Genomic DNA, 22,955 nt, shown 5'->3' with positions numbered 1-22,955 from the left:
ACCAAGAAAAAGGAACAAAATGAGGAGTAATAATGACAATGCCAATTCAAAAAAATTTCAGAAGGAACTTGATAAAGTATGACGTCGCCTTGACAATGTTGAAAAGAAGTAGGAAGAATTTGGAGAGGGCCAAAATAGGCTAATTGCGACTCAAGAAGGAATGACAAGTGATATTAAAAAAGTAAATAACATTGAGAGAATGTTTTTTTTTTTTCCACGGAAAAAAATCGGACTTTCTATATATATTAGAGAGTCTCATAGCATATGCATTGCATTACAAATCAACTCCCGATCTCCTTCAGGTGAGGGAGAAAAGCAGTCACAGCTTCCTTGGGTATCCGTAAGCATCCCTAAGGCTGCCAAAGCAGAAAAACTTCTTCTCAAAAAGAGGGCACTTCCAGTCTTTCAAATCTCCCGGCATATCATCGAAACAGAGATAAGAGAAAAAGACAGAAGCATGCCTTCATCATCTGAAGAAACAACAGACATATCAAAATGTATATTCCTGTAGAGACCGGCAGTAGGCACTATTCCGGTCTCAAAGTTACTTGAAAAAACAACACAGAAAAAGTTTTTTGTGAAAACTGTGTCAACAGGCCTCCTCATATGAGGAAAACAACCCTCAGAAAAGTAAACATAAATGAGATAGTCCATAGTTTTGGTAGAGAGACATAACAGATTATATGTAGTTCGAAATAAAACTAAAATAACAACAGCAGCATGATATTAAGTAGAACATCAAAGCAGAACAATGTCATCCGAAGACTGGCTGGTCAATAGGATTGATCACCCCCTTGTCCATCTCTGTTACTGACCAGGTCCCCAAATCTTGTTGTACACCTGTTTTAGATAAGTTATCTGCCTCCTGGTTTCTTTCCCTGTAGATGTGGCAAACAGTGATTTCATTAAAAAAGCTTTTGATATGCAAAATCTCATTAAGCAAAGGAAGCAAAATATAATTTCTGCAATGTTGAGTCCTGTTGAACCAATTCACAACATTCTTTGAGTCACCAAAAATCTGAACCTGTCTCAACTGTTTCAAGGAAAGCCAGCAAAGAAGGTGATGTAAAGCCTTGAGCTCAGCAAAATTATTAGTCCCCTGCCCAAGGCCAATTGAGGCACGAAAAGATTTTTCAGGAGTAATATGAATGACCAAACTTGCTCCGCACCGTCCATTTAAGTCTGCAGCCCCATCAAAGTAGGCCCACGGAACAGATTCCCTAATAAATTTAGTCTGAATAGAGCGGTGGATGGAATGTCCAGATTAGGATGGGATGCTGTCGTATATTGCTGCCCCTTCCATAGCCAGTTTTCCAATAGGGAAGGGAAGATCTTTGAAAATTACTTGGTTCCTTGCTAGCCAAGTGCCCCAGGCTATCAGGAGAGGGATGGAGCGGACTTTGTCATCAGAGGCCTCCTGCCACCACTGGAACCATGCTTGCTGGATACTGTCTCCTTCCCACCTAAGGGGAGAATTCATGAGTCTCAAGGATTCAGCCCAAAGGCTGACATTGAAAGGGCATGTGAGAAATAAATGCGTTGTTGATTCCTCATTTGCTTTGCAAAGAGAGCACCATCCCGGGCCTATTTTCCCCCTTTTCTGCAAGAAATCCCATGTTGGCACTTTTTTCTGAAGGATGCACCAGAAGAAAAGTCTGGTTTTTGCAGGGCATTTCAACTTCCAGAGAAGTTTTGACCACCATGCAGGGTCTTCCCAACCTTGTTGGGACATCAACCATTTGTAGCCCGTCTTAGGTGAGTAGCTTCCTATCTGTGCATGGACCCAAACTAGCTCATCCCTTGCTTCTGAAATCCGGACAGAGGAGTTTTGGAGGTCCAAGACAAAAAGGCTCCATTCCTCCCTCCATCTCTCCTCCAAATGAAGGTCAGCTTCTGTCAACCACCCTTGTCTCCAAATGGTAGTAGTCCTAGGATTGGCCACCTGATTCAGAAAAAGATATCCCCGTTCAGTTAAAAATAATTTCAGATCATGAGATAAGGCATATCTTTCCGAGCACCCAGCCCAGGGATCACATCCAACCCTCACCCGAGTACCATCCCCCACTTTCCATGCAAGTCCTTGTTCAATAGTGTGAGCCGAAGCAACTACTGCCTTCCAGACCACCGAGGCATTTTTGGAGGACTTTACAGGATTGCGGACCCATTCCATTGCAGTGGCCGGAGCTATGTACTTTCTTTTTGTAACAGTGGACCAAAGAGAATCGGTCGATATAAGTCTCCATGCCAGCTTGGCTGCTAAGGATTTTGAAAAAAAAGACAAATGCTTAATTCCCCATCCTCCCCATTCTTTCGGTCTCGAAATCTTATCCCATGCAACCCAGGGAGTCACATGTTCTACTTTAGATCCGGCCCATAAGAATCTGCTACACAGTTTGTCTATGGAAGCTAGTATACCTTTAGGTACCCACATGAGACTGGCCTAGTAAACAGGAATTGCCATCAGAACTGTCTTTATTAGGACCAGCCTCCCTGCTCGAGACAACCATTTATGACTCCACAAATTTAGTTTCTTTTCTATTTTTATCAGGAGCCATTTCCAATCCTGTACCCGGTAAGTATCAGGTTTCAACAGGAAGCCCAAGTATTTAAAGCTTTCCTGCAGAGATTTGATTTCAAATGGAAGAAGAGCCCCTACTTTGCCGCTTTCCTCCAAAGACATACCCGATATTGTAAGGGTCGATTTCTGCTCATTGATTTTAAGACCTGTAGCTATAAGAAAAAGGTCCAGGATGCTCTTTAGAGCTCTACAATCCTCCACACTTCCATTGCTGAATAGAATGGTGTCATCTACAAAGAGCAGATGGGTTACCCACAGATTAACAGCCACTTCAATTCCTCGGAGCTCTCTTTGTATTTTTGCCCTACTAATCATCAGACTCATCCCCTCTGCGGCCAACAAGAAAAGAAGGGGGGACAAAGGGCATCCTTGTGGCAACCCTCTCTTCGGATTGAAAAAATTTGAAGTTGCTCTGTTGATTAATAAGGAGATAGAGGATGAAGTAATGCAACTCATAATCCACCTTACAAAATCGAATCTAAAACCAAGGTGAGTCAACAGAAGGCGCAAGTACATCCAACTTATTCTGTCATAGGCCTTTGATAAATCAATTTTAACAATTGCCCCTTTCTTTCCATTCCTCTTTAAACTATGCAGGGTTTCTTGAGCAATTCCCACTGCTTCATGAATCTGTCTTCCATCCAGGAAACCAAACTGCTCTGGAGAGATGTGCCTAGATAAGAAGGGTTTCATCCTGGAAGCAATGATTTTAGCAATAATTTTATAGACACAGGTGCATAGGGAAATAGGCCGAAAGTCATCGAAAGAGGCTGGCTGATCAGATTTGGGGATTAGAGCCAGAAAGGTTGAGTTGAAGGGTTGATAGATAGATCCAGAGGATCTCGATTCATCCACAACTGCAGCCAGATCATCCCCCAGGAATTCAAAGAAATGAAGGAAAAATTCCACTGTCCACCCATCTGGCCCAGGACTCTTGTCCTTCTGCATATCCTTGAGAATGTCCTCCACTTCCTGTTTAGAGACAGCTTCCATAATAGAGTCATTGTCTTCTTCCTCAACATATCTTGGAAAGAATTGAGCAACTTTGATGACCTCCGCTATGGATACTTCCTCCAGGGCTTTGAAAAGATTCTTAAAGTGGTTTACACCTAGAGAAGCCAGTTCTTCAAAGGATTTTGCCATTTCCCCGTCCTCTTTTTTCAATTCCCAAATTGTATTAGCAATCTTTCGGCCCTTTGCATAATTCTGGAAAAACTTAGAGTTTTCGTCTCCCGCTTGTAGCCAAATGGCTCTGCTTTTCAATCTCCAGCTTTCTTCCCTTAACTGGAGAAGTTTTCGCCGTTTTCGCCGAGATGCTTCCAACTCTTTAATTCTGTTTCTTGAATCCAAGGACTCATAACCAGATCCATCCGAGTTTTCCAACAGATCTAATTCGAAGTTTATACTTTTGAGCTCCTCTTCTTCCTTCAGTTTCTTCTAATACGCCCATTCTTTTGTTGCTTGCTTCATTCTCTTAAGATTGTTCGACAAGTGGATGCTTCTGCTTCCTTCTTCATTATGATTGTTCTTTCTCCATGGATCATGGAAAAGAGCTTCAAAGGATTCATCCTTCAGCCAGGATGAGTTGAATTTAAAAGGGGTTCCTGGTTTTTTTGCATCTCCTTTCAATTCTAGGAGGATCGGGAAATGATCAGAGTGACCCCCTTCCCCGACCCAGTGTCTGAAAACTGATAGAAAATCCACCGGAGGCTCACAGAGAAGGAAGCGGTCTAGTCTTTTGCGCACCCAATCAACACCGAGGCGTCTGTTTCTCCAGGTAGGGCGCAATTTGATCAAAGGAGCATCGACCAGGTGGTAGGAAGCAATTTTATTCATGAAAAAAACAGAGAGGGGGTCCGAGTGGGCATTAGCACCCCAAGATTCCGAATCCCCCAAAGAGAAGTTCAGGTCACCTCCAATGATGAGGTAAGGATGGGAGAGGCAAGAGAGGCTGAAGAAAGAGTTCCAGAAGCGTTCCCTCTCTAGACAGGGCCCATAGATATTCAGGATAAGGAAGGATATACACAACTCTCCAGAATAGAGTTCCATTGCCAAACAGTTTTCAGAACCCCAAGATGAAACTTCCTTGAGCTTCCTCATATTGTAACCTGTAACTACACCCCCCGACCTGCCTTCAGCGTCGAGAGCTGAGAATGCCCACCCAGGCAAAAACTTTTGAAGAGTACAGATAACATCGTCACTTTTCCCCAATGTTTCTTGGAGGAGAATAACATCAGGGTTATAGGAGTGCACAAGGTTTTTGAAGGCTAGCTTTTTCGGCTGGCTAGCTAAGCCTCTGCAGTTGAAGGAAAGTAGAATCATCAAGGAACAGGGGGGGTGGTGGCTCCGCTCTAAGCACCCCAGGAAGAGTTTTCTGCTTCCCGTCAGTGATATCAACGACAGCTTTGAACTGGGCTTTTGAGAGTAAAGATTTTCTTCCCCTTAACTTCCTTGGCCCAATAACCACTGAGTCCAAGGCAATTCCTCCTACAGCCTGTCCCTTACTCTTTCTATTGGCCAAAGGGCGAAGATTATAAGGTGGGTTATCCAAGATATGAACACAGGATTTAGCAGAAGTAATAGCAATCTCAGAGGGATGTAAGGCATCATCAGAAGGAAGGGAGACCGAGATAATAATATTATCAGAGGAGGCTTTAGATAAATTCAACGCAGTGAAATCATTTAAAATCTGCCTGGAGGGACCAGGCCTTTCTGAGAGAGACTGTAAAGAGATTGCAGAAGAACATTCGCAAAAAGGAGGAAAAGAAGACGTACCCGCCATGGACGCCCCAACAAGCTCATCAGGTAAGGGAGCCAGGGTGGCCGGCGGATTAATCTGAGCGGCAGCTGCATTTTTACCATCCAAGAGGTGTTCCTGCTCCATTAGATCGATTATTTCTGAAGCCCTCGCCTGGTCTACAGATTGCACTGAAACCTTCTGCTGAGCCCCCCCGCTTCCTGTGCAGGAGCCCCCTGAGGTCGAAAGGGTCTCATCTGACGGCGACGACGACGATGTTTCAATGGACATTCCTTCGCAAGATGACCATACTTATGACACCGAAGACAACGGAAAGGGAGGTTTATATAGTCCAGAGTTTGAAGGAATTCAAGGTCCCTGTATTTTAACGTCATCGCATTCGCCAATCCCTCCCTCGGATTTAGGCTTACAAGCACTCGAGTCATACTCCTGTCCTTGGTTATGATGTAAGAGTTATCATAATCCAGAAATTTACCTAGCGTATTACCAATAGAGACAAAAACGGATTTCGTCCAGAATTGTAAGGGAAGTCCAGGGAGCTTTACCCAGACAGGGGACTCCGCCAATTTCTCCTTCTGCGCATCAAATAATGGAGTCCATCTGCGAAAAAGAATGTGACGCTTTCCAAAACACCAGTTCCGTTCAAAGACCCAGTCCACATGTGATTTGCTGTCAAAATGAATACTAAACCAACCCCTTTCCAAAACAAGAATCTCTGATGGCTTGCCCGGGGCTTCTTTCCACTCGGATTGGACCCAGTCCACTATGTATTCGGCCGAGTACTTCCTTCCTCTTACACGGCCAACCAGAATAGTCTCAGTTGCGTCCATTGTTTGTTCTATGCTGATATCTACCCCCAATAGACAGCACGGACGAAGCTCTTTCTTCTTGATGGACTTCGATTTCTTTCTCTTTGCCCCCACGACTTCCTTGAAGTCCCCTTCCGCTCCCGCAACATTTGGAACAGGAGCATCCGGCGCAACCGAAACAGGCGGCCCTTGACCCCCTCCTTCAGGCACAGAAGGGACTTCTGCTTCGTCCGACCTCCTCTGCTGGTTTCCTTCAACGGTCCCAACCTCCTTTGAGTAAGCAACAGCCTGAGGGATCAAATTAGAGGTCGAGGTCCTAGGGTTTCTGTCAACCCCCCCACAAGATGTGGCCTAGGGCAGTCGATTTATGCAAGCAGCAGCTGTAATGGAGCTTAAAGAAGGTCCTCCGCCACCGTGTAAGGCTTCTTGACCCTAGGGTGCGAAAAGCAGAGGAAAACCTTGCTAGGGGCTAGCTTGACCTTGCGAGACTCCACCAACAAGAGCCACTTGATCCTCGTTCGACGAGATAATACGAGAGAAATGCTTCAAAAATTCCGCCCGATCTTCGACTGCGCGCAACTGCTCTTGGTTCTCCACAGGAGTAGCGCCCGCCCGCCAAACACCATTCCAGACACTGGGGAGGTTCTCATCTCGTCGACTTACCCCATACTGTGAGCCTCCCGCAATCGCCTCTTTACTGGGACCCTGGATGTTTACATTCTTTGGGAAAAACAAGTCAAGATTCTTGGAAGAGACCTCGTGTCCCCAGCACGTCAAAAGGTCCTCTGGCGCAGGCTCGAGCTCAAGAAATTCGCTATCAAACCCCATCTCTGCCGCGCCCAAACAAACTTAAACCGGCACAGCGAGAAAACCGCAACCGTCTCAAAACCCTAATCGTCAAAACCCTTTGCAGTAAACAATGTCGGTTAAAAGGGATTAACCCCATCCTGTGGTTGTAAAACTAATGGCCCGAGTACCAACCTCGCCACCGATACCTCGGGGCCAGAGAAAAGTATGACATTTTGGGTGCCGAGTACTGAGAACTGACATTGAACTGTCGCCGTATTCAATTATGTGCCAGGGTCATGAGACCTAGGGCCGAGGCCTGAAACCCTTGGTCTCCATTCCCCAATGCGAGAGCTCCCCTATATGAGACAATGTTGCTAGGCATACAAATCCAATTAATGGGAGGATTTAACCCAGTGTTTAACTGCTTAATTGCTCAAGAACCAACACAAAGTCCCCAGACTCCAGAAGGAGAAGATTTTTCAAATCATGAAATTCTGCAAATGCCACAAATACACTTCCAAGGATGTTAGTACTATACAAAATTTCCAAAAAAGACTACCAACGAATGTAAAGAGAATTACCTAAGTACGATGGTAAAGATAATAGAGGCGATATTTTGTGGGTTAATAAAATGGAGGCCATTTTTGAGTCAAACCCACCAATAGGTTAGCGAGAGAAAATCATGACCGCATCCAACAACTTGGAAGTTGAAGCATATGATTGGTTTCTATGGTGGTCCAACAAATGTGAAGCTCGCTCATTCCTTTGGAAAATTTTTGTGGATTCCCTGCTAAAAAGGTTTCATGACAAAGAAGAAGATGATATTTACAAAAAATTCATTCATCTCAAGCAAAAAAAGTTTGTAAGGGAATACACCCATAAATGGGAAGTATTAGCTGTAAGATAGAGGATTTTCTGATGAAGAATTGCTAAAAATGTATAGATGTGGATTTAAGGAATATATCCGTGTAGAATTAAAATTATACAAACCTAAAACTATCGAAGAAGCTAGACATGCTGCAAAAATTACTGAGCAAAAACATAAGTTCAGAATGTCATCATTCAAGGAAAATGAAGACCAACAACAATACTCGGGAAAAAGGAAACAAACAAATGTAGGTATTGTGGGGACAATTGGACTTCAGGACACAAATACCTTAACAAGAAGTTATATACTTATGAAGTCGAGAAGGAATCAAACACCTCAAGTAATGAGTAATAAAAAAAGAAAAATAATTGTCGCAAATGTGGAGAAAAATGGACGCCAAGTGTCATGTCCCTTCTCAAATGAATTAGTCACGGGATGCAGCAACACAATTTTGGCAGCATTTTTGGTTTAGGAGCAGGACCCCACACGCAAAAACTTAGGAATTATATGTAATATTCCTAATTAGCTATGGCTAATTGGAATATTCGATTTTGTTCGATTTTTGCCTTCTATAGTTATTTGTAAATAAAAAGTGAGGAAGGGGGAACATAACTCACTTTAGAATAAAAAGTCACTTCCTAGGTAGCACAACGTTGTGACTTAAGGGGGAACCAAGGGGGCCAAAGGGGGACGCAGAAATGGGGCCCACGCAGACACATGGAGGGACTGCGCAGGAGGGAAGGAACACATGGCAAGAAGGGGATCACGCAGGAGAAAGTGAGCCTAGGGATTGTGAGAGGCAGAGGCTATAAAATAGAGAGGAACCCCCTCATTTGGGATCATTCTGGTTATGAGCATTTGTGATAGTCATTTCGACTTAGAGCACGCTGGCTGTTTAGCTAGTCTGCAGCACTGTTTAGTGCATTGAGTGTCTCCGTTCGGAGATCTCACCCTTAGCCCCGGGGGACTTCGAGTGCCTGCTCGGGCAAGGTATTTCCATTGGCATTCCAGCAGATTCATTAGCATTTTAGCAGCAGTTTCATCAGCGCCTTTGAGGAACTGCGCAGAACCCCAAGGGGATGATTTTCAGGGGTCGGCCATTTCAGAAAAGCTTTCTGGGTTTTTCTGGTTTTTTTTAGTAGAGTCCAATTCCAGAGTTTCAGCCTTTTCTGAGGAGGGGAGCAGCCCCAAATCCTCATTCGATTTCCAGCAGTAGCAGCAGCACGACAGTTTTCCAGCAACTGGGACGCAGATCAGTGTGAGGCCATTCTAGGAAAGCTTTCTGGGTTTTTCTAGGTTTCTTGAGTAGAGCCCGAATCCAGAGTTTCAGCTTTTTTCGAGGAGGGGAGCAGCCCCAAATCATCATTTGTTTTCTAGCAGCAGCATCCACGTAGAGAGGCCATTCTTGTCATTCTGAGAGTATTTCTTCACTTGCCTTGTGCAAGTCGAGGTGCCATCTGTCTAATCACCTCTTGTACTCATTTATTGCTCAGTATAATAAAATGGCTTAGCATTTCTCGCTGCATTTCTTGTGTATCTGCTTATATTTCTGGTTTACATTATTATATGCTGTTCTACTGTATTTTATCACTTCTGGGTTATTATGTCATTTGCACATATTTGGTTGGAGTTTTTGCTGGGGTTTGAGGAATATTCCGGGTTAGGAATATTACAGTGGTATCAGAGCATAGATCTGGCTCAGCTTGTGGAGCTAGCAATCTATGACACTGGGGGAAAAACCCTATATCTGTTACTAAGGTCAGAGATATAGAGACACTAGGCGTAGGTTGGAAAATACCTACGGAGAGGGAGATTGTGTTCCTGTGGCAGACGCAGAATAAGAGGAACTTGTGGTAGACGCAGAACAGAGAGGGCCAGTAGTGGACGCAGAGCAGATGGCAGATGAGGTCGGGAAGAGATTTGTGGATATGTTCCTCAAATCAGTGCAGGATCTGTTATGGCAAATTGATGTGATGGGGTAGAGATTCACGGCAGTAGAGGCTAGACAGCGGGAGAGCCCACGAGTTTTTCAGATCGGTGAGGGATCAGGTGCATCCCATCACTTGCCAGAGCAACGTGATACTACGCAGCAGGGGGCCTCACAAGCCCCTACACGCTCTACCATGCCCACCTTCTTATGAGTAGACACGGGGGCCGCAACCCAGCAGGAGGCAGAGCCCCGACATATGGGCGATTATTTTGTAGAATACCAGGCCTATGGGTAGGAGTTCAGGGAAACCCTCTCATTCAAAGATTTTGTTCAGCTCCAGTGGGATAGCAGACCCCGCGATCATCACAGAGGGTACTGGCATTACCATGATGGCGACACCCACTGTGCAGCGAGCAGATTCCACTTGCCTATGTTTGATGGCTCATCAAATAGTTCGGCAAAGTCTTGGGTGGAGAAGCTAGACATTTATTTCTAGTTTAACTAGATGTCAGAGGTAGAGGCCATCAAGGTGGCAATGCTGCATTTGGATGGCGAGGCCCAGGATAGGTGGTTTCATGGGATGGTTACATTGGGGCACTCCACAGTGACGTCATATGCCGAGTTTACCAGGAGACTGATGGAGCGATTTGATCAGAGGGATCTAGAGCATCATTTCGTTGAGCTGACGAGGCTCAAACAGACAGGGAGCCCAGAGACCTACATTGCAGATTTCTTGAGGGTCTCCGTGATGGTGCCAGACCTCTCCATGGCATGGAGGGTCTATATGTATGTTGAGGGGTTAGCAGAGCCACTTCGGGGTCTAGTCTGATCCACTAGACCAGCTACGCTCTAGGAAATTATCAGTAGGACCTGGGACTTACAGGATGTCTTACCCAGGACCCGGACACCTTACCCCTAGAGACAAACTTTCCAGTCTAAGGGGAAGGATGTGAGGATTCCACCTCCAAAGGGGAATCCAGGACGAGTACAGCTTGACGATGATGCCAGGAGGGAGCTGAAGAAGAAGCGGTTGTGCTTCACTTGTCAGGAGCCATGGGCACCAGGACATAGATGTGCTGCTGGTAAAGCACATTTATTTGAGTTCTTCTCCGAGAGCAGTGGAGAAGAGGATGACGAGGAGGATGTGGAGGCAGGAGATAGCCATGCTATATAGGGACCTTTGCCACCTCCACCACCAGCAGTAGGTGGCGCATCTTTTGCACCCACCGGAGGGGCTCTTGCAGCGTTGCGGGGAGTTCCCAAGTATCTGACCGCGTACGAGGGACAGTACGTGGCTAGCGCATATCAGTTTTGGTTGATAGTGGCGCAACCCACAACTTCATCGATGCCCAGATGGTTGAGCGGAGAGGTATAGACAGAGAGCTTCGATGGGTTTTCAGTCTTGGTCCCAGGAGATTAGACCATGACGTGTGCTCGTTATGTTCCAGAGCTTTCAGTTACGATGGGCACCTACACATTGACTAACCAATTTTTCGTGGTCGATACTCCGGACACCAACATGATACTGGGTGGTCAGTGGCTTATCACTCTAGGGAAGGCCACGACAGATTGGAAGACCCTGGAGATGGAGTGGGATGATGAGAAGATAGGGAGGCATGAGAAGATATGGGGACAGCACACATATCCGCCTCAGACTGCCTCGGCTCATTGGATGGAGGCAGTCTTCCAAAAGGGAGACATAGAGTGGGCTATCCAATAGTTGCTTGCATTGCAAGATTTCACGCAACCATTTGTTTTGGAGTGTGATGCGTTGGGAGAGGGGATCAGCGCAACATTGATGCAGGGAGGTCACCCTATAGCATTTGAGAGCCAGAAGCTCCTTCCGCACGAGAGGTTGTATTCCATTTACGACAAGGAGATGCTAGTCATCATGCATGCATTGGCTAAGTACCGACAGTATTTGGTAGGCAACAGGTTCAGGGTGAGGACTGATCACAACAGCCTTAAGTTCTTTTTAGAGCAGAAGCAGCTATAGGAGAGGCAGCAGAAGTGGATGAGTAAGATCCAAGCATATGACTTTGACATTGAGTATGTCAAAGGTAAGAACATTGTGGTAGTAGATGCCCTTTCACGTAGACCAACCACGTTGTCTCTTATGAGCTTGGATACAGATTGGAGGGCTTGACTCTTAGTAGAGTACTCCAAGGACAGATTTGCATGTGAGGTTCTAGATGGGCAGGTGGCAGATGACAGGTATAGGGTGGTCGATGAGATCATCTACTACAGGGACCGGATCTTCTTGACTGAGGGGTCTCAGCTCAAGAAGAAGATACTCCAGGCATCACATGATTCCCCATTGGCAGGACATCAGGGTTTTACCAAAACCTACAGGGCCATTAGGGAGAGGTTCTCATGGAAGGGCCTCAAGGAGGACGTACTCCAACACATCCGGGAGTGCGATGTTTGCCAGAGGAACAAGGGAGAGATGAGCCATCCCGCAGGATTATTGCAGCCTCTTCCCATTCCAGAGGGGAAATGGGAGAGTATTTCGATGGATTTCATCACAGGGTTGCCCATGGTATAGGGCAAGGATTGTATCTTTGTCGTCGTTGATCGACTAACAAAGTATGCACATTTCTTTGCCATATCTGCACATTATATAGCAGCACAGGTGGCCGAGCTGTTCTTCAGGGAGATCTTCAGGCTATATGGTCTTCCTAAGACCATCGCTAGTGACAGGGACAGCCGTTTGAAGGGCGGGTTTTGGTAGGAGCTTTTCCGATTGGTGGGGATGGAGTTGACACCGAGTACCAGCTATCACCCACAGACGAACGGACAGACGGAGATAGTTAACAAGTGGCTAGAGGGCTACTTGCGTAACTATGTCAGTGGGCAACAACGAGCATGGCTGAAGTGGCTGCATTTGGGGGAGTACTGCTACAATACTTCGCATCACATGTCCATTGTATGTCACCATTCTATGCCTTATATGGGTATCATACTTTATTTTTTGTCGACGTGATGTTTGGTGATAGCAGGGCTCCTAGAGCCAAGATTTGGATCCAAGAGAGTCAGGATATCCTCCGAGCTCTCAAGGATAACATGGCTATAGCGCAGAACCAACAAACGTTGTATGCTGACAGGGTCAGGTGGAGAGGCAGTTCGAGGTAGGGGACATGGTCTACCTACGATTACAGCCATACCGACAGTCATCGCTGAAGCAGAAGGGGGCTGAGAAGCTCAAGCCCCGCTTTTATGGGCCATACAGGGTGATACACAGGATTGGACAGGTTGCATATGAGTTGGAGCTGCCCCAAGGCAACAAGATTCATAACATTTTTCATGTATCATGCCTGAAGAAGGCATTGGGGCAGCAGGTGACCGTGATGGATGAGCTACCACCCATGGATGATGAGGGGCATTTGGTATTGTAGCCGGAGGCTATCATTGACTCTAGGGAGAGACGGTTGCGGAGCAGGACGGTTCGGGAATTCTTGGTGAGGTGGAAGAATTTGCCGGATGAGGATGCCACTTGGGAGAGTGAGGAGATCTTACAGCATCCATTGCTTTAGTTGCTTCAGGACAAGCAACATTTTGCCGGGGGAGACTGTAATATTCCTAATTAGCTATGGCTAATTGAAATATTCGATTTTGTTCGATTTTTGCCTTCTATAGTTATTTGTAAATAAAAAGTGAGGAAGGGGGAACCAAGGGGGCCAAAGGGGGACGCAGAAATGGGGCCCACGCAGACACATGGAGGGACTGCGCAGGAGGGAAGGACACATGGCAAGAAGGGGATCACGCAGGAGAAAGTGAGCCTAGGGATTGTGAGAGACAGAGGCTACAAAATAGAGAGGAACCCCCTCATTTGGGATCATTCTGGTTATGAGCATAGTCATTTCGACTTAGAGCACGTTCGCTGTTTAGCTAGTCTACAACACTGTTTAGTGCATTGAGTGTCTCCATTCGGAGATCTCACCCTTAGCCCCAGGGGACTTCGAGTGCCTGCTCGGGCAAGGTATTTCCATTGGCATTCCAGCAGATTCATTAGCATTTCAGTAGCAGTTTCAGCAGTAGTTTCATCAACGTCTTTGAGGAACTGCGTAGAACCCCAAGGGGGTGATTTTCAGGGGTCGCCCATTTCAAAAAAGCTTTTTGGGTTTTTCTGGTTTTTTTTTTTTGTAGAGTCCGATTCCAGAGTTTCAACCTTTTCTGAGGAGGGGAGAGCCCCAAATCCTCATTCGATTTCCAGCAGCAGCAGCACGACAGTTTTCCAGTAGCTGGGACGCGGATCACACGATTCCAGGAAAGCTTTCTGGGTTTTTCTGGGTTTCTTGAGTAGAGCCCGAATCTAGAGTTTCAGCTTTTTCTGAGGAGGGGAGCAGCCCCAAATCATCATTTGTTTTCTAGTAGCAGCATCCATGCAGAGAGGCCATTCTTGTCATTCTGAGAGTATCTCTTCACTTGCCTTGTGCAAGTCGAGGTGCCATCTGTCTAATCACCTCTTGTACTCATTTATTGCTCAGTATAATAAAATGGCTTAGCATTTTTCGCTGCATTTCTTGTGTATCTACTTATATTTCCGGTTTACATTATTATATGCTGTTCTACTGTTATTTTATCACTTCTGGATTATTATATCATTTGCACATATTTGGTTGGAGTTTTTGTTGGGGTTTGAGGAATATTTCGGGTTAGGAATATTACACTAAGGCAATTTGATTTATTTTTGGCAACTAGTGGAATGTGGGGGCCACCACATGCATAATTCAAACTTGGCCAAGGATTACGTTGGAGTGAATTCGAGCTAGTGGATGGAGGGGCCCACATGAGGCTAAGGGGGCCCAAGGAGTTATAAAGAGAGATCAACTCTCATTTTGGAGGGCGTTCTGATCATTTTGACAAACAAACTTACCTTTGTATGCTTTGTTGCTTAGCGAGTCTACCGGCTGCTTAGCCATGAGTCTTTTGCAGGGAAGATTCAACCTCTACTTCGGGGGACCATCCGTGCCCGCCCTAGGGAGGCTGTTAGCACAGGGAGGAAATTGTGTATTCCCGGGCAGCCAGAGAACATGTAGGAGTTGGAAATCAGCAAGGGGGATTCACAGCTTGTTTGGAGAGTCGAGAATAGACCAGCAAAGGGATTCACAACTTGCTGGGAGAGCCGAGAGTTGAGGAGGCAGCATAGAAAAGGCAACTCTGCTGGAGTAGCAGCTAGCTAGACCAGTGCAACAGTCAGTCGAAATTCTGGACAGAGGTGTTGCGCAAAGGCCACTGTAGCAGCAAACTCGTGGTGCTGGGAGAGCAGTCATCTGGACCAAGGGTCATTTGGGGAGCAAGGAGTTAGTCAGTATAGGTGAACCCAACGTTCTAGGGGTATTTTCAGAGGGATTTGCAGGTTGTTTCCTGCAAGTCGAATTTGGCTGTAGCAGCTAGAGAGAGGCTCCAAGGAGGTTGAAAATCAAAAGACAAAATCAGAGAAATTTCCTTTTGGGTTTTTCTAGGTTTTGTCCAAGGAGTCTAAGGTTGAAAGGATATAATTTTCTGGGCGGTTTTTGGGCACATTCTAGCAGGTCGAAGTTAGCATATCAACAGTTTTGTAGGGACAACACAATGCAAGTGGTACAACAATTGAATGACCATCATCTCAGCTATTCCATTACCTAGGTTTAGTCCAGCTTGTCCCTGAGACAAGCCCAAGTGCACCACTACATCTATATTGTACCCATTGCTCTAAGATTTTATAATATATGGCTTAGCAGTTCCAGATTTACAGTGTTTCCATGGATGTGTAATGCCTGTTTTTAATTTTATGCTGTTAAACTATTTATTTGTTTAAATATCACTCATATTCCTACTTAGGAACATTACACGAGGATATAAATGTGAAGACACATCCCTACACTACGAAGCAAGTTGAAGTGCAAGAACGTGATGAAGAAATCATTGTCACAGTGAAGATTTAGATTTTGAGGAACTGTCATTAGCCGCAATTTCATGTGACTAGAAAAACCATGATGAAAATAACAACTGTCCAAAAGATCAAGAACAACAAGCAATTGCAAAATATGTTCCACCACATCTTCGAAAGAAGAGAAACCAGTCTCCAAGAATGAGCATTAATCTTATTACACCACCAACAAACATGATGAGGAGATTATGCCCTAAAACCCTAAATCTCAAAGGACTCATAAGAGGCAAAAATGTCAATATACCTGTAGATTTTGGCAGTACTCTGTAATGTTCCAAACTTAAACAAACAGTGATATACAAAACAAAATGTGATTCATACACAAAAAAATTAAACGAACAACAAATGCTCAATACACAACAAAAATGAAAATCAGCTGAGCCATTTTATTAATGGAGTGGAGCAATTACAATTTACAATAGTGCGGAAAATGCTCCTGGGCTTGCCTCAAGGGCAAGCTTGATAGAACCCAAGTGTCAAACAATAATCTCAATGCTGGAAATAATTGCTCCTCTAATGCTCTGCGCTGTCTCCTAGTAACTACAGTCTACAATTGCTGATTGGAAAGGAGCTGCAAGAAACCGTGCCTTCGGTGCTCAGAAAGTGATGAAAATTCAGCCACAAACTCCTTGGCCGAAACCCACAAAAACCCAGAAACAGTTTGGCCCGATTTGGACTTGCCAAAATCGACCCCCAAAGGCACTATGTAATCCCCAACAATTCTGCACTGTCTACTGCAAATATACGGTTGAAAACCCCACCTCTGGTGCTCAAAAGATTTTGAAACTTTATATTTGGGATCTTTGTCAAAAACCTAGCAAAACCCAGAAATGGTTTGGCTGGATTTTGACTTCCAAAATTCGACCTCTTCTATGGCCCACGCCCTCCAAACAACTCCAGAAATACGGCTTGCCATTCACTATGAAGCTTAGATTATGAAGAGACATTTTAAATATTTTGCTGGTAGAAGGCTTCAAGAAGGGAGTTTGATACCTGTAAACGTTCATATTTTTTTGCATCTTTCTAGCTCCAAGATTGGTGATTTCATTGACTTACCTTTTCTAAGTACTACTAATTGATTAGATTTGTTTATTATTGTAGTGTAACTCTTGATTATCCGGGTGTTTGTCCACTAATAGGACTGATTCCTGACCAATACCCTGCACTTTTAGCAATTTTCATATAAGAGCTTATGTGCTTTTCTATTTATATCGTTGATTCCAGTTAGGACTAGGCCCATAGCTTCTTATAAAGATATAATTTTGATGTTCCCTGTCAGCGTGGGATGATATAAAATATCAATTATGAACTTTAATTGTTTATTGAGTATCGTGTCTTGTCCAATAAAGTGACTTTTTTGTTGTCTCAATGTTCATGCCTTTGTGTCTGTGATGCAGGTCATCGCGTATGTCTTGCCTCTTTTTCATAATATACATACTATTTGGCGTATATTTTGTGACAAATCTTATTCTTGCTGTTGTTTATGACAGTTTTAAATCTCAGGTATTAAACTGTAGAGAATCTGATGCAGAATATTTCCTTTAGATTAAATGCGTTAATGTTGATATTAGTATAGCATAGGTTTCTGTTTTAAAGTTGCTTTTCTTTGTGCATTAATAGGTAAGAAACAGTTAACACTACTACTACATTTAGAGACAAAATTAAAACAGGGAAAAAAGAGTAATTGGTATTATATTTCTTATCGGTAGATCCATAGTCCCTTCAAATGGATGCTCTAAGCTAATTTTACGAGTGTGCTTAGAGTCCTAATGATAAAGGGATTACAATTTGTGTTTTGTAACAGCTTGCAAAACAAGTGGCTGAGATGGACACTTTGCGAGAAGATACACTGCAATTAGCTTTCGATCTACTGGATGTACATGTGAGTTGTTCTAGTAAATTTTGCATGTCACAAACTGTTCAAACATAATATATTTCACCATTGGTTTTATGCATTTCCACTCAAAAGGAGCCGAGGTCCCTCAAGCTCATAGCTTTGGTATATTTCAAAGGCTTGACTTAATGCTTATGCATCCAAAAAGAATCCAAGAATCCTACTTCAGGTATATCCTTGACCGAGTCAATCAAAGGTTCAAAAGCGGTCATTCTGTTTTAAAAATATGCTTTGCAGACTTGTGTATTTGCAGACTTATGTAGTATCATAACATCACATTCCTATATATATATAGTTTAAAAGAGCTGACCTGTGGAGAGACAGACGCAATTCAATAGTCCATGACAAGTTCCTCAGCAGACTTTTCAAGCTCTGAACTAAGAGGGGGATACTAACAAGCACAACACCCCTAATTAAAGGAATGTATTGGAAATATATAAAATAAAGAGAGTTGACGAGCATAACAGAGATGTTGCAATCCTTTTAATTTGATCGAGGAGGTACACTGATTCCTCTTGGATAACATCCCTTGTTTTATTCTAGTATTGATATGTGACCTTATACCTGGGTTTTGATATGTGAACTTATAAGTTATGACAAAATTCACATGATGTATTTACTCAACTTAATATCAAATTTTATCAAATATTTTGCATTAGTGAATTCTTCATTAGTTTTGTTTTATTCAAACAGGAATCTAAAAGAGGTGACCTAACCTTATAATGAGCATTACATCAGCAAACTGCAAAACCTTCAGTTTCCTTGTATAAATACTGCAATTAACTCTCCCTACCAACTTAGGTGAGCAGAGCCAATGCCTTCACCTTAGCACCAGTCTGGACAGAGTCTACATCTTTCCTATACTCATATATTGTGGACGTTATCTGTTCTGCCAGATCAACTTTAAATGCAGTCAACTGTCTAAAAACAAGCATTAGACTAGTCACCATTGCGAGTTGTTATACACCCCTTCCAAAGGAAGGTGAACCCTTCTAAACAGGTTCCTTTTTATGTTCCTTGACAGTAATCGAATCTAACTTGATAGGTTCCCTGTTATGTCGTTTGATCATTCATAGCCTCCTAGAATTGCCAGTTTCAAGTTGAAGGGAACAGCTAAATTTCTCAGGTAATATCTATGCAAGTTCTCTGCCAAATATCGTGAAATCTGAACTTATGATAGCACAAAATTTTCTATGAACCCTATTGCAGTCAATTTGCACTTGCATCAACCATTAAAGTGTTAGGTGCAATTTATAAAAACTACTTTTCAAAGCATCAGTTAGAGGACAAAACTGTACTAATTATATCCTTTGACGGAGTCATTCGTAAGACAAACTGGTTCTTACACATCCTAATTTATTTCCTCCGTTTAAACCCAATCTACTTTTATGATATACTGCTGAACTATATCCCTTCTAGATTTTAATCATGACATGTCCAGGGTAAATTTTCGGCTAAAGGTCAAACTGATATGGAACCAAAACAACCCTTCATTTTATAGATTTAATCCATATCCAAATAATATATTCTGAATGTAAATATGTACGACCTTCCTTAAAAGTAATAGCTAGATCGAGGTATGGCGGGTATGTTACTGGCATATATTGTAACGAGACATTTTATTTTTTTTCAATCGTAGATGTCATTGGTGAATAAAATTTGGATGTCTTACCTTAGGAGCTTATAACCATACTTCTGCATTATTCATATTAGGATAGAATACCTTGCATTAGGACAAGGAGGTCGCGAGACCACCCTCCTTGACCTTGGTACCAGTAAGATCTGCCTAGCGGATAAAAATAGCAAAACTATACCCGTTTACAAATGTGAAGTTCAAAAGAAGATTATGTGTTAAATTCGGTTGTCTACCTCAAAATTTTTATAGAAATTTTATTATGTGTTCAGGGACCATTAGAATGGTAAGGACGTATCAGTGACGACGACGTGACCAGGTAGCATCACCACCATTAATGCCGCCACCGTCGCCATCATCATCCCCATCACAATCGTCACCACCTAGACCATTATCAACATCAAACGCCCCAGCGCCAGAGTTGACTGTGATAATGAACTCTTTGGAAGCCTTATTGGAGGCATTAAAGGAATCAACTAAGGCTAAAACAAAAGAGGAATTTCAACATGTAGCCACCAGTTCAGCGGAACCAAATAATTTTGAGCCCAGAAGACCGAAAGAAGACATTTCTAGGGGGCTTCAGAAAATTAGACTCCTAGAATTCTTAGGAGGTTGAGCATGTGAACGCGCTGAAGCGTGGTTAGAAGGAATGAACAGATGCTTTAGGTTAAGAAAATATTCTTCTTCTGCAAAAACAAAAATTGTCGTGTTTCAATTAAAGGAAAGCACCTTGATTTGGTGGGGGAATCTGGAGAAGCAGTTACACCTTACGTTGGATAATGTCCCTTGGGAACTATTTGAGGAAAGGTTCCGCGCAAAGTATTTACCTCCATACTTTCAACAACAACAAGCCAGAGCCTTTCATACATTAATTCAGGGAAGTAAAACGGTGGAAGAGTACGAGACAAGGTTTATGGAGCTTGTAAAATACATTCACTACTTAGACTCTGATGAACGTCAAGCTGAACGCTTCATATTTGGGTTAAATCCTCGCATCAGAGCCTTGGTAAGCATGTGGAAACCATCATCAGTAGCCGAGGCAGTTGAATGTGGTCGTTATGCAGAAGAACACCTTGGAATCAAAAAAGATATGGGGCCAACAGGGCCTATCCAACCAGGATTTCCAGGAAAGACCCCCCGAAACTTCTTCAGAGAAGGTAGCTCGAGGCCACCTTACGGTAACAGGTTTACCCCAAGAAATGTGGGGACAAGAGCTTCCATGGCAGTAAACACTATAGCCGCGGAATCATCAAACACCAGTCCATGGACATCTCGAGGGACTGCCAGTAGAGGAAGAAATTCGAGAGGAATCAACATGAGAGGACGAAACTCGTTCTCTAGAAATTCACGTCCTGATTCAAGAGGATCAACGCAGCTTAATTGTTGGGGATGTGGGGGACCGCATTTTCAACGTGACTGCCCAGAAGCTTCGTCGAATATATTGCATAGGACTGGAAAGGAACCGATATCAAACAATCGAGGTAATCATAGAATTCACGCAGTAGTCGGCAACGACCAAGCAGCACATCAATCCACTGTAGTGGAATCTTCAGGTATTATCAATGGTATAAAACTCAAAATCTTATTTGACACTGGTGCCACAGATAGTTTCATTTCATCATATGCATTAAACAAATGTGGGTTGGCAGCTCGTAGACAAAATGATTTCCATCAAGTGGAACTGGCCTCAGGAGAACTCCAAACCGTGGGCTTGAGTGTGGATCAATGCAAAATTGACCTAGGGGTCTGTGCGACTAAACTGAAAGTTTATGTCACAGCCTTAGGAACGTATGATCTTATCATAGGTATGGACTGGCTAGAAGCTCACCAAGCTTGGGTAGACTGTTATGGGAAAAGGATTCTAGGCATAAATGATGAAGGAGAAGTAATCCAAATCCAAGGAATCAGGAGGGAAGTTTCCTTACGCTACATTTCAGCAACACAGATGAAGCGTTGTTTAAGGAAAGGTTGTAAGGCTTATGCAATTCAAGAAGTAAGCCATGGAAAAGGGCCATCCTTAGAACAATATCTGGTGTTAGCCGAATTCCCGGATATATTTCCAAAAGAACTACCTGGATTACCCCCGGTAAGAGAATTGGATCTCACTATTGAATTAAAACTAGGTACCCAACCAATCTCTAAAACGCCTTATAGAATGACAGCTCCAGAACTTCAGGAATTGCAAATTCAATTAAAGGAACTACTGAATATAGGGCATATTCGGCCTAGTTCATCACCTTGGGGCGCTCCTGTAATTTTTGTGAAGAAGAAAGATGGATCTTTAAGATTATGCATAGATTATCGAGACTTGAATCGAGCTACAGTAAAGAATCAATACCCTATGCCTCGAATCGATGATCTTTTCGATCAAATGAAAGGAGTTGTTGTCTTTTCAAAAATTGATCTTCGCTCAGGATATCATCAGCTAAGGATTTCTGAAAATGATATTTCTAAGACTGCATTCCGGACACGTTTTGGACACTATGAATTTACTATGGTACCCTTTGGATTAACAAATGCGCCAGCCGTATTTATGAATCTTATGAACAGTGTTTTCCGTGAATATCTTGATCAATTTGTGCAAGTCTTTTTAGATGATATTCTCATCTATTCCAAGAATGAGAAAGAGCATGAAGATCATTTGCGGATAGTATTGTCCTGCCTTAGAGAACATCGGTTATATGGAAAACTATCCAAGTGTTCATTCTTTCAGGAAAAGATTCATTATTTGGGTCACATCATATCAGGTGAAGGGATTTCAGTAGATCCTGAGAAGGTAAAAGCGATCATGGATTGGCCAATACCGAAAAATGCACATGAGATACGAAGCTTTATGGGTTTAGCCAGTTATTACCGAAGATTTGTGGAGGGATTCTTCAAAATCGCAAATTCAATTACCACCCTTCAGCGTAAAGGTGTTAAGTACGAATGGACCGAGGAATGTAATAAAGCATTCTCTGAACTCAAAAGACTACTCACCAGTGCACCAATCCTAAGAGTTCCAGACATGGACAAAGATTTTGCTGTATGTACTGATGCATCCAAACAAGGGCTGGGTGCAGTGTTGATGCAGGATAGAGGAGTGATAGCATATGCTTCCAGAAAGTTAAAACCTCATGAAGAACTCTATGCTACTCACGATTTAGAACTAGCCGCTGTAGTGCTAGCTTTAAAGATTTGGAGGCACTATCTAGTGGGACGAAGTTTTACACTTAAAAGCGACCATCAAAGTCTACAATATTTGTTCACCCAAAGAGACTTAAATGCCAGGCAAAGGCGCTGGAGTGAATTCCTAAGTGAATATGACTTCGAAATATCATACATTAAGGGAAAGGAAAATGTGATAGCAGATGCTTTAAGCAGAAGACCTCGGATATTTTCTCTCATACCCATTAAAGTAGACTTAAGACAACGAGTACTGGATCATCTTATAAAAGACAGCTGGTATTTAAAGGTAAGAGCAGGTCTTGAAGGTAATAGGGCAAAAGAATCTAAATTTGAGGGATATGAATTAGAAAACGATGGGATCTTACGATTCCATGGAAGGATGTATATTCCTGATGATAAAGATCTTCGAGATACCATCCTTGGGGAAGCCCACAGAGCAGTATATTGTGCTCATCCTGGAGTAGGGAAAATGTATGCGGATACCAAGAAACTCTTCTTTTGGGCAGGCATGAAGCGTGATATCACTCAATTTGTTGCAAAATGTTTGGAATGTCAGCAAGTAAAGGCAGATCATTGTCACCCAGCGGGCCTCTTAC

At 43.3% G+C, this 22,955-nt stretch overlaps 1 protein-coding gene across 1 annotated transcript in view; it reads left to right on the top strand.

The window, feature by feature from the left end:
• The window catches only part of LOC149181003 (two pore calcium channel protein 1-like), a 399,691-nt gene that overhangs the window by 136,234 nt on the left and 240,502 nt on the right, over positions 1-22,955 (top strand). The window contains exons 8-10 of the mRNA XM_089414060.1: positions 17,062-17,167; positions 17,469-17,546; positions 18,252-18,264. Of these exons, the coding sequence (XP_089270186.1) occupies positions 17,062-17,167; positions 17,469-17,546; positions 18,252-18,264 (197 nt within the window). The remainder of the gene's footprint in view (positions 1-17,061; positions 17,168-17,468; positions 17,547-18,251; positions 18,265-22,955) is intronic.

The sequence above is a fragment of the Pinus tabuliformis genome, chromosome 3_2, assembly GCF_031772625.1.
Source record: "Pinus tabuliformis cultivar Carrire ecotype Pingquan chromosome 3_2, CPIR1, whole genome shotgun sequence".
NCBI classification, from domain to species: Eukaryota; Viridiplantae; Streptophyta; class Pinopsida; order Pinales; family Pinaceae; genus Pinus; species Pinus tabuliformis.
Note: the sequence above shows the minus strand (reverse complement) of the source record. Positions and strands in the feature narration are given on the sequence as shown.